Source organism: Halyomorpha halys, unplaced genomic scaffold, assembly GCF_000696795.3.
Source record: "Halyomorpha halys isolate HHAL.00 unplaced genomic scaffold, Hhal_1.1 Scaffold27.1, whole genome shotgun sequence".
NCBI classification, from domain to species: domain Eukaryota; kingdom Metazoa; phylum Arthropoda; class Insecta; order Hemiptera; family Pentatomidae; genus Halyomorpha; species Halyomorpha halys.
Genome location: NW_027115109.1, coordinates 1,648,402 through 1,660,836, shown reverse-complemented (window position 1 = coordinate 1,660,836; position 12,435 = coordinate 1,648,402). Strand labels below are relative to the sequence as shown.

General features: G+C 32.0%; 1 protein-coding gene across 1 annotated transcript in view; it reads left to right on the top strand.

Annotated features, from left to right (window-relative positions):
• Nucleotides 1-12,435, top strand: part of Lim1 (LIM homeobox 1) — a 250,567-nt gene that overhangs the window by 21,564 nt on the left and 216,568 nt on the right. The window contains exon 2 of the mRNA XM_014424798.3: nucleotides 6,998-7,203. Coding sequence (XP_014280284.3) covers nucleotides 6,998-7,203 — 206 coding nt within the window. The remainder of the gene's footprint in view (nucleotides 1-6,997; nucleotides 7,204-12,435) is intronic.

Sequence of the window (12,435 nt, the reverse complement as noted above, 5' to 3'; positions counted from 1 at the left end):
AAATGATTTGTTCGTCACATGGACAAACCAGCAGCTGAGGGACATAAAGTCGCGTATAATTAGATAAAGAAACCATTTTATTTTTATTTTTTTCGATGAATACAGCTCAACGTCCAGAGATACAACTGGTCCGTTGATATAGCGATCTATTTTTTTAGGATTCGATGTAACTTAGCTTTACTAAGTTTTGTTCAACGGCTTCCCTACTCATCTCATCCGGTTCTTTGACAAATGTTTCCATTTAAATAAGCGAACGCCCTTGAGGATCGGTCCCGTCTAGTTTTTCGTCATTATAACCCCGACTCCTTGTGGTGGGACATCGCATGCAGCTAAGTGGCCAGAGTCGACACAGGAAAACAGAGATTGCCAACATAAAAAAACTCGCCGACAGCTGTTAAGCTGCGACAATAGACGACTCACAAATCGCCACGGAAGTCGAACAAGCGGCAGGCTGTGTTACATCTGGTCTCCAGTCGTCCAATCTCATCCCACTGCCCTTCCTGTCACCAGGTGAGTCATGGGCCACTATCGATTGCATCCTTACCTGCATTCTATATAATCGATATTTTTTATCCTTATCATGTATATCGATAAATAATCGTGTTTAATTATTAGAAAAACACCCCTCTGTAGTAGGCTCTTTAACGATCAATTGTTAGTTTTTTAGTATAACGGTGTTAGGTTATGCCTAGTTTTATCTTCAATGGTTGTATAGGTTGGTCAACCTCTCTCAAAGCTATTTGACTTAAGATACCTTTAAACATGAGAAGAACATTTGCCATTTTTTTTATTTTTATATCTCTATTCAAATTTAAAACTGTACATAATGATAAATCCAGTAAATTTGATGTAAGTTTATAATGGAGTGATACAGGCGTGTAGAGAAACTACCCATTGGTAGCGCTCTAATGACGTTTTACATTAGTAGATCTCGTCGCCATCTTCTTTTCAGTCGCCTCGGAGGATTGTCAGGAATGGAAGAGGATGCAAGATTAGAAACTAGGGGGTTTGAGTGGTTAGAGAGTTTATAATGGAAGGAGTTATATCTGGTTCGGGCTAGATCGGTTACATAGGGAACATTAAGGTCTTTATGTATGATTTTATTTGTGACAAAGTAAGGAGCATTGAGGATTTTACGGAGGATTTTGGATTGTAAGGATTGAGATAAAAGATCAAGATTAAACATAAAGAAAGACTTGTCATCTATTTACAATCTTTTATATCACATACGTATTGTACTGAAAATGTTACAGCACAATGAAGTTCGTAAAGTCAAAACAGGCTTCTTTAGTAAATTTTACATCAAATCTTATAACTTTAGTGAAATATTGCAAATATTATAAAACATAATATTTAAATTATTTTTGAATATAAATCTAAATTTTTGAATTAATAACTTTCTTTATCATGATAGCATTTTTAAATATTCTTATATATGATTTATATAGGGACCGGTTAGCTCAGTGATAAGGCACTATGCTATTCACTGACCCGTGTTCGAATCCGGTTGTGGCTGATAATTATTTTCTCTTTCACTGTAGCCCATGGGATTTGGGTGCCCTCTGGGATCCACCCGACCTCCTGGGTACCTTTACTAGGTAGAAATCTGGAGTCGAGCGTAATTCTGACCGAATCATCTCCATGCAAAATTGTTGGTCTGGTAACAATGCTTCCTTACAAAGTATCGCACCCCTGACCTTTATGGGTTGTATTTTTTTCAGTATATAACTTTTTAAAATATTCACTTGCGTTAGATCAAAATAATTGAGCTTTCCTAATTCCTCTTCTTGTAGATCGTTGTAAAGAAAAAAAATCTTGTCTCTTTTTAGCTTGTGTTCCCATCCCTGATTTAGGCATGGCTAGAAAGTGTGGAGTTTCAACTTGTTTTATATTTCTTCATCCATATTTTTTTTTTTTTTTTTTAGCTTGAAGAATTTCGACAAGCCGTGATTTATATAAGGTATAACTGCTGCTTTTATGATTTAATGCGTAATATATTTGCAATGATAATCGTTATATAGTTAAAACAATGATAGTTATAACTATTTATAAGATGAAGGAAGCGGATGATCAATGCGATAGTGTGATAGTGAGGAGTACCTCAGAGGTTGCCTGGCCTCTTCGGATAATTGCCTGCTCGGAACCCCGCTGTTCCGCTCGCCACGAACCGACATTAAATAACATTAATAAGGCGATGGTCGAACCGGAATTATATCGCAGCCCGCAGTCATAACCTCAACACAACACCTAAATTTAGTCTTTGGAATATGCACGGGTTTCACAATGGGCGTCGTGTGAGAAATGTGGGATTTAAATTTTGTACCAACTTTTTTTTCTTTGTGCCGTTGTTGTGACTTACACGTTTTGAAATCACTTTCAAAATTTTATTACTGTAGGAATGTTCGAACTGTAATTATGTTTGGACTTTTTAGTCCACTTCCTTAATTTAGCATACTACCGTTTATAAGGTTTGTTCACAGTGCCGAGATAAAAGTTTGGGCGCCACTAGGACAAAGATTTTTGTCATCCCTCTTCATACCAAAGGAAAGGGAAGGGATTATAAGTTCATTAATTTCCAAAAGAAAATAATCTTTATAATAACATTTTTCATTTTTTCACGTAATAACATTACTTATTAAAATAAATTGAGAATCAAATTTTAGTATTAAGCAAATTAAATAACCCAACAAGTTATTTAAAATAATTTTAATCTCTTAAATAGGATATGAAAGTATAGATTAATTATTTTATATATTAACAATACAATCTATCAAATTAAAGAAAATATTTAATTAGCCTAAAAGATAGAAAATTTTTAGCCGATATCATATATTAAAAAAAAAATTTTGAGAATCAAAATTTTGTATTTTGAGTGTATTAAGCAAAATAGCCCAACAAGTTAATGATAATAAGTTTAATTTCATAAATAGTTTACCAACAAATAAATACATTTATAGATTATACATCATTGACATATTGAAATTAACTGTAATCAATCAAACATGAGTAGTAGACAGTTTATAAAATTATTATAATAACGAGCTTACTCATGCAACAGTAGAGGAATAAGAAATGGGTGGCTTAGATCATTTAAGGTTTAAAGAAAACTAAGAAGTAGCGGTTTGTATTAAGTTAAGATAACCATAAAAAAGATTTTTTTAAAACTTAGTTGTATCGTTTGGAACTGGTAAGCTATTTCCAAATCGTTCCAGATCCAAACTAGGTTCTATGTAATCCATGATTCCATAATTGTAAAACTATGTACTTTAATTAAGTTTAATTACACCGATAAACTTTTGAATAGAAAAATAAATGAAGACTTTTTTGACTATTTTTTTCTTAATTATTTAATTTTTTTTTAATGTATACCCTATAGTTTCGTGAGCTCCTAGAATTGGGCCTATTGGTAAATAACGTTCCTAGGTAGCCTTACTTGTTACAACGCAAATCAAACGTTTGGGGTTTAAGATTTGGAACAAAAAAACCGTAATGCGCTTGTTAATGATAGGTTTGACCCTTGTTGCTACAAACATATAGTTCACCATCCATGTAGACTCTGACTTGAGTTGGAAAATGTAATCCTTATATGTTATCAACCCATTTTGATGAGAGTAAGCAGGGTTCAACAACAAATAAAACTCTAGGTCGGATTTGAACCGGCGCACTTTGTGGCCTCAAAATAAAATATTTTGCTCTGGGTACTTAACCCATATCAGAGTTATTATTAAATTAACTGTTTGTAAAAAAAAATAAAAATTAGAAAGCTTCAAGAATATGTTTATTCCCGTGTATAAATTTTCGTTTATTATCATCTTCAAAGTATATTTCATGACCTGACATGTTTCTGACAAATCCATTTCTTCTTTACACACTAAAATATATGGGAAATGGGAACATCTTTATATTAAATATTTAATGTATCTATTAGTGGTGTTCTCAATAATTAAGTATTAACTGTTTTATTTGCTTAGATTATTTGTCCATTGAGTTCTTATGAACAAATAAAGGACAATTAGAATGGACTGGAAGGACAGATGTTTTATGTTATATTAGTATTTTAAAAAATTAAAAAAAATCACATATCAAGAACCATTATCAACACAATTATCAATGTTTATGTCTATGAACGTCCTAGTAAGAATGGCAATTTTTTTTTTTTTTAAATCAGCGGTTTGCAAATTTCCAAAAAATGGCAGAATTCGGTTGAATCTTTACAGAAAAGAATGTGATAAAAATAAAATAATGTTTTGTTTTTAGTATTCCTCAAACTGCAACGCACAAATCTTCCCAATCGGACCAAATCTTTAAAATCCACGGCCGCACAGAAACCTGAACGTCCGATGGCCAGATGTCTCCAGATCCTTGGAGTTTTTCAACCCTAACAATTTAGTGGGTCTATTTGGGGTGGCTCTGCGGAAGGAAGGAAGACCAATTAGTGATCGGTTACTCTTAAACCTCCTTCTGCTTCCCATTAACACGGCATTAGTTCGTCTTATACTTGTAATAAATTAACGCCTATTTTCGGTCCATGTACCCATTTGTTAAATATTTGTCGCGTCTTCGTTCTCAGGACAACTATAATTTCTGAAGTTTAAATGTGGAAAGGTATGGTTGGGTTTTTAGAATTTTTAATGGATGAGTGGACAGAAACTCTTTATTTAAAAGTAATTAGCTACATACACAGCGTCTTTTTTGTGTGTTTAGATTTATAAAAGATAGAATCACAGTTTACATTTTTTATCGGTTTTTCACTTAGCTCTTCGTTCCCAAAAATATTCCAATAATTATTCATCATATCCTATGTAAGGTCCATCCCTTACCTTCATTAATTCTTCTTCATTACATTTCCTTTGACAATTTTCCAATCAACACTCTTTTAAAAGATTCAGTCTGGTCCAGAGAATTGATTTAAACTCAGATAATCCATTTTATTTTTTTATTTTATTTTTTTTTTTTATGTGTAACTGTTTTCAGTATATCTCCAGACTACTCACACCATACCTTAAGATATGGTTGGTTGGCATTTCATTCACAAAAAATTCTTTTCATTAGTATTTCAGTTATATTATCCATACAAGTATTAATTGGAATGCATCAAATGAGAAGGTCAATAAATGATTTATAATTTTTTTTATATATAATTATCATTATTTTATTCTTATTATAAAGTTTTATAACTCTTATACTTAAATATTATTATATTATTATAGTATAGCACTTGATTTTGGGAGATTGTTGTATTATTCTTCAGTACAAATGTTTAAAAATTAAATGCTTTTGAGTAGTATATTTTTATTTGTTTATGCTGAACATGAGTGATCAAATGACTATTTTACATGAGTGAAATTGAATTGTTCTCAGTAAAAAAAAATTACTTAATATAAACCAGAAAAAAAACAATATTATGATTAAAATAGTTTACGTTGGAACAAAAAAATAATCAAAATTATACTTATCATTACTATCACTATTACTCATTGCTCAAATTGTGACAGATTGTAATGTTTATCACTAAATAAGTATCTCAAAATATATATATATATATAAAAGTATGATAAATTTTAACATTTTTTTTATTTTTTTGAAAATTGGACCGTTACCCGAAACTTTAACAGATATATTACAATAATTTATGAAAAAGTTGGAAGTTTAAACTTTTCTAGATAGAAGATTTTATATATATTTTTAGATGATCTTTAAACGATGAAAGTATAGTCCGTATTATTGTGTTGAACAGAAAGTATTTTTTCTATGCCTTGTCTTTTTTTTAGTAACTCAGTAAATCTCCGGATTGTTTTTTAAGCATTATGGCTTCATTACGACCAGTCATAAGTACTTTTTTTTATTCGGAGTTGCCAAAGTTTCATTTATTTGCGTCATCAACAGTTCTCCGAGCAAAAAATCGAAAATTGGCTCGTCATTAAGGGATACTTAAGCTGGCTCAACTCATTGTGAACACATTCTTGAACAAAGAGGGGAAGGAAGGTTAATATTTATACTATTTATCGTTTATGTGGCCATTGACCTATTTTATTTTATTTATTAATAAAAAAAATAATAAAATGAATGGCAGATCGGCCTGGTGCGCCTTACATGGTTAATGTAAAAGATACATTTTTTTTTTTCAACACTTGATTATGAGGGGGGTACAGTCTCATACAAAACACACCCCTAACTATATACAATATTATTTATAAAAAATAATTAATATAAAATAATAATGCTTATCAAAATATAAAAGTAAAGTTAATAACAAAAACAATGGCATTTATGGATTTAACAAAATAAATAGTTGACTTCTAATGGGAAAAAAAGCCAGTGAATTTAAGAAAATATGAAGAGAAAAAGGAAAAGAAATTAAGATAAAATAAAAATTTAGAGTGACAATAATAGAACTGATAAATATAGAATTTATAACAGTATGTCTTGCAGCAGCCTGGGCTTCAGTCTTCGGGTTGTGGTTGGGTTCCCCAAGTTGTAGATCACAGCTCCTTTATTGTTGATACAGGGAGTGGAATTTCATGAACCTTTTTTTATTTAATCCTCTATTGTCTCTATTTGTAATTCCCTATGCAATTGGGTGTTTTATTTTATTTTAGTTATAACAAGAATATAGATTCCAGAATACACGGATAAACGGAAGTTTCGTGCCACGAAATACTCTTTTTAACTTTTTTGTAGAATTCCGTTCAAAAGGATGAATATTAACATTGTAACATAATTAATTGAAAATACTTTCGAATAAGTAAACCAAAAAGGACATTCGCATTGTCAACTCAAAGGCTACCATTTACAATTAGGATTCGATCTCTTTCCAATCACTTTTTTTCACAGTCTTGCTAGTTTTCGATTTTGCTTCTTGTTCGCTAAACTCATTCGGAGTGTTGAAGGAATATTTTTTAAAAAAAATATTTTTCATTCAACATTTATCTTTTATTTACTTTTTTATTTGTTTTGTTTAATCTTTAGTAGTATCTTATTTTGTGGTCTGTTTTAGGCGCTACGGCACAAAGTGTGGTGGCTGTATGCAAGGAATATCTCCTTCCGACCTGGTGAGGAAAGCACGAGATAAAGTGTTCCATCTCAACTGCTTCACTTGCATGATCTGCAGAAAACAGCTTTCGACGGGCGAAGAACTCTACGTTCTTGATGACAACAAGTTCATCTGCAAGGAAGATTATATTACCGGCAAAGGTTCACAAGGTAAGACATTTTTTAGAAAAAATTATATTAGCTGAATAACCTATATATACTATGCAATTCATGCAATTAATATAATTATCAAAAAGTTTATCAATAATCAACACAAAAAACCAATCAACCCAATAAAATTATTTTAGTGAACCTGCATCCCCTGGTATGAAGTTATGGTTATTATTTTCTAGGTTTCCGTTAATATTACTGTTCCGTTCCTATGGGTTGTAGTATCGTGTTTTGAAGCCTATTAATCCCGTTTCTTATCCTTTTAATTCAACTAGGGAAAGTAACGATATTGCGTATGATTGGATGAATGGGATGAGATTGTGCCACAGGACACTAATAAATATAATAGCAGAGCACTTGTTGAATTCCATCTTGGCTTATTCTCATCCAACATGGCACAATCTTACCTCATTTTATGATGTTATAATCCCCTAAACTGCCTTATCGGCACATTTTCTAAGGAACGGAGTCGAAAAAAAACAAATGATTTGGACATAACTTTTTTATTCATATATTGTTCATTTTTTTGTTATTATTAGTACTAAGATGTTCTTTAATGGCTGCACCCGTACTCCCTTATTAAGAAATTTAAGAATTAGAACAATTATTTTTCGATGATCAATCACTTATTATTCAGAAATTTATTTTAAGAGAAAAAATATTTTTTTATGAATTATGAATAGGTTATATTTCGATTTTTCTCTCCCGTTCGTATCAAAATAATTTGGTGGTTAACATTTCCATTTTTTTTTTCTCTCGAAAGTCACGAATGTCTGATGAATTTCAACTAATCGAACCAATAAAACTATCTTAGGGAACCTGCTTTCACTGGCATGAAGTTCTATTAGTTATTGTTTTCCAGACTGCCGTTGATAGACCAACTTATTTTCAGACGCCTGGGAGTAATATAAATATTATCAGGGATAGTTTTGTGTGAAAGAATAAGACCTAGTGGACTTATATGGGTAAGGATTTCGGAGTTAAAGGAGGTATATCTATTTCGGATCAAATCTGCAACCATGGATTGTAGAGGTCTTAATGGATAACTTTATTTGTGACTTGATAAAGAGCATTAAGCATTTTGTGAAGAATTTTGGATTGTAGGGATTGGATACAAGAGGAATTAGATGATCTTGGTGAAGTCTATATCTCAATTCCTTATAAACCAATTTCAAATAGGAATGATAATCATATTGAACGTGAGAATTTGTAATAAATAGGAAGATTGGAGTAAGTGAAGTAAGTGTTGTATCAGTCGGAGGCTACGAGCATTTTCTCGTTCTTTCGTTCTAGAATGAGGATATTTTCTGAATACATTTTATATAGTACCTTTTTTATTATTTTCGTAAACAAAAATATTTTTATCTTCAATAAACAATTCACAATTCAGTAAAAACTGAACGTATTCTGGTATTTTGTAGAATTATCAATTCAAAACGTGTAAAACGGTTTAAATACTACGCTTACGATCATTACTATATTGTGTTGTATTAACATGTCCTATCGAGAGAGAGAGAGAGAGAAAAAACAAAATGTTAATTATTGAGTCCAAAAACCTGTTTGCTTTAAAGGGAATACATTAACACCGAAAATGCCAGCTATACGTCACATATTTATGTTTTATTTATGAATTCTTACTAACCTAATTTATGGCAGGCATAAATTTACATTAATTACCCGAGTAAAAACTCCTTAATTACTGTTTGAGTAAAAGTTATAAGACTTTTTTTGGTAACTCCGTTTTATATCGGATCTCCCTATTGGGACCAAACGTATTCTATATCGTACCACTTCTGATAGAATCGTAAAATAAAATATTTATTACAGGAATCGCCAATCATTTAGAGCTGATCGAAGCCCTTCTGTTTATGTGGTAAATGAATAGTCGGCATCAAAGTGTATGTGGCAACAAAAGGGGGCTTGAGAAATGGTGGCTGTACTAGAAGGTTCCCTGCTCCCTTCCACGTTGTAATAAGATTTCGAGGTAGCTGGGGAGGACGAGTTCCTCCTCATTGGTCGGTTGGCAACAACCCCTCTCCAGCCCCTATTTCATTTAAGCCCGGCCTGATATATTTCTCCCATTTTTTTCCTTCTCCCTCTCTCTCTTCCCCCACGCTCTTTTTCTCTGCCAGAGAAGGCTTCGAAAACAAGGCTCTTTGCAGGAAGATTTATGGTTGAAGAAAAAAAAATTAAAAAAAAAAAAAAACCTTCTTCATTTCAGTTTTTCTGGAAAAATTCATCTTTGGAGCTGGGAAAGAATCAAATTGCATTTTGCCTCCGTCTGGATAATGTATTTTTTTAACAAGTATAAATTGAAATACATAATTGAATTTTGACAAAAGAAAGTTTTAACTCTGCTTCCTTTTTTTTTTTTTTTCTTTGTTTCAAGTCATGTTTTCGAATTATTGTAAAATATAACTTTTAGTCTATACGCCATAAGACAAAGTATTCCATCTCGAGTATTCAGGTAATCTAATATTAACCTAAAATACTGAAACGAGGTACATTCTTCATAAATGAAGTATACGGATTTATCGGTGCTTGTTAGGCTTAGTTATGCGTGCTAAAGTGATCAAAAGCTTGTACGAAACAGGCATGTATATTATGACACTGGTATATCCGTCGGACACAGCTAGTAAAATATTAATTCGTAAAATTGAAAATAGCAAAATAAATAAAATTATTAATTCAAATATTGAGTCGTACTTTCAACTGTTGATTAACGACAAAAAAATACTTAAGTATATATGAATTTTTAAATATATCTGACAGGTTTATTTGGCGATAACAGTGAATGCTATTAGTAATTGTCAGGGCTGTAAGAAATCACATCAGTAATACATCAATGGACTCGTTTTAGCTGTTAACTATTTTCATTGCTTAAAATATTATTTTTATTGTGTCTTATATATATAGAGAATAGGCTCAATCACACCATAATTTACAAATATATAAATTAAATGATAACAAAATAAGAAATTAACAAAAATTAAAATTAAAATAGAATCTGTTGAACAGATTCGATACTTAGGACTCCATCTTGACAAGAGACTTACTTGGAATCCACACACAAGACTGAAACGACAAGAAACTGCTCGCAGATTCCGATTGCTACAACACTTACTTGACAAACGCTCTAAACTTCCCATTCACTACAAAAAATTAGTATACACTACAATAATCAGACCAATTTGGACATATGGAATTGAGCTCTGGGGCTCCACCAAACCATCAAATTCTTCCCGTATCCAATCGTTACAATCCAAAATCCTACGTGAAATCCTTGATGCTCCTTATTACGTCACAAATAAACTCATTCACAAAGACCTTAACATCCCATTCGTTGCAGATTTGACCCAAAACAGATATGCGTCTTTTCATTCCAAACTCCTTAACCATCCTAACCCATTAATTCGTGGTTCCTTCCCAAGATTTTCAAGTTTATATGAAACATACTACATATTTACCTATTGTATTATTTTGTACAGTTGTAAATTACATTAAATAAATAACTACATTTATTACATTAATACATAAATTACATTAAAAAAAAAATAGAATAACATCATGAACACAATGATTCCTATTTACAATCAGCTTGAGGAAGTGAGCTCTTCCCCCTACTTATGGAGAAAAGAGCAGGACTCCGGAGATCACGGTATTTCTTTCTCAATCGTATCACTGGTATTAAAAGCCTACTGAGGATGAGTGAGCTTATAATAAAAAAAAAATTATTCGAACTCACTATTTCCCATACAGTTCCATCAAAACGCATGCGAAGAAAATCTTTTTCCCGACCCGTATAATTAAAGGATTTTTGTATCAGTTCTATTTGCATATCGCCTACTACTATATTTTCCATATATTTACATATATTATATTCTCAATGGAAAAAAAAAAAAAAAACTAAAACCAGTATTATTGTGCCTTTCCATGTCGTTTACGCGGTCATTAGCATGGCAATATTTCAAGGATGCATGTTGAATGCCATTATGACACTTGAAAACACCGCAAGCCTCGTCCAATGACAACAGGAACACCTTGGTTATCTCATGTGGCGAGAGGGGGTGGTTTTATAAATAACTTTTTTGTTCTCTTTACTGTTACGAATTATCTTTTCACGGTCGTCATGTGAACTATTCGATAAAGGGCCTCGAGTTGGAGTTAGATGACTAATAGTTTAGTGGCTGGCACCAGCAGGTGGTGGCACCGTAGATTTCCTTTTTCACGGTGTAAACATTTCCGAAAGTGGAAGAAGAATGTAGCAGCTGACTGGATTCGGGCCGTTAAATGGCTATAAGTCGTCCAGATCGGATGAAATATTGTATGACTATTCCTTTAAAGGTGTTAAGCTTGTATCGGAAGAAAGCTCTGGCCGTGGCACCATCATTAATTATGATTCAGCTATCAACATTTTCTGATAATGTTCTAAAAAAAATAATAATAATAATAATTAAGTCAAGAGTTTATAAGAAGTTGTTACATTAAGACAATTATAGAGCTCTCGATCCAATTTGAAGGCCTTCATCATGAATAAACAAGAAAATAAAAGCAATAAAAAAGAAATAACACCCGCTTCTTTGAGTAAGTTATTTAAAACTGGCCAAATAGTTTTTATTTTAATTTTTTTTAAATTACTTGGACGCTTCTGAACGTTTTATTGACGTTTCATTTATATTTTCATCGACATTTGAGCACATTATTTATTGATGAATATTCCCATCTGCCACAATATTAGGCAATGAGTAATAGTGGTAAATGAATACATTCATACCAAAAATTAAAAAAAAATAAGTAAATGAATATTTTTAAAAAATAAATGAAAAGGACATAATTAAAATAAGTAAAATAAATTATACACAATATTTACAATCTCGACCTGAGGATCCCCGGCCCACTCTATCCCCCACGCATGAGAGGTAAAGCTAGGTCCTTCGAGATCCCAGCGCAGGCCTCTCACCGCGTCACTGGTAATGAGCCAGTGGAGGCTGAGTAAGTGCGCTAAAGCCGCAATCAATCTACATGAGCTGGGCATCTGGCCATTGCCAGAACTCCAAACAATTTTATTTTACCAAATGTCTCTTAGCCACTGTCGTTTCAAACTTCGAGGTGGATTGTTAGGATAGGTGGAATTGGATAAGGATTAGGATAATATGAAAGCTTTATATGGAATTTTCTATTAACTTATTTATATATTTTTTTAAATTGTCTACTGCTGAGGTTATTTTATTT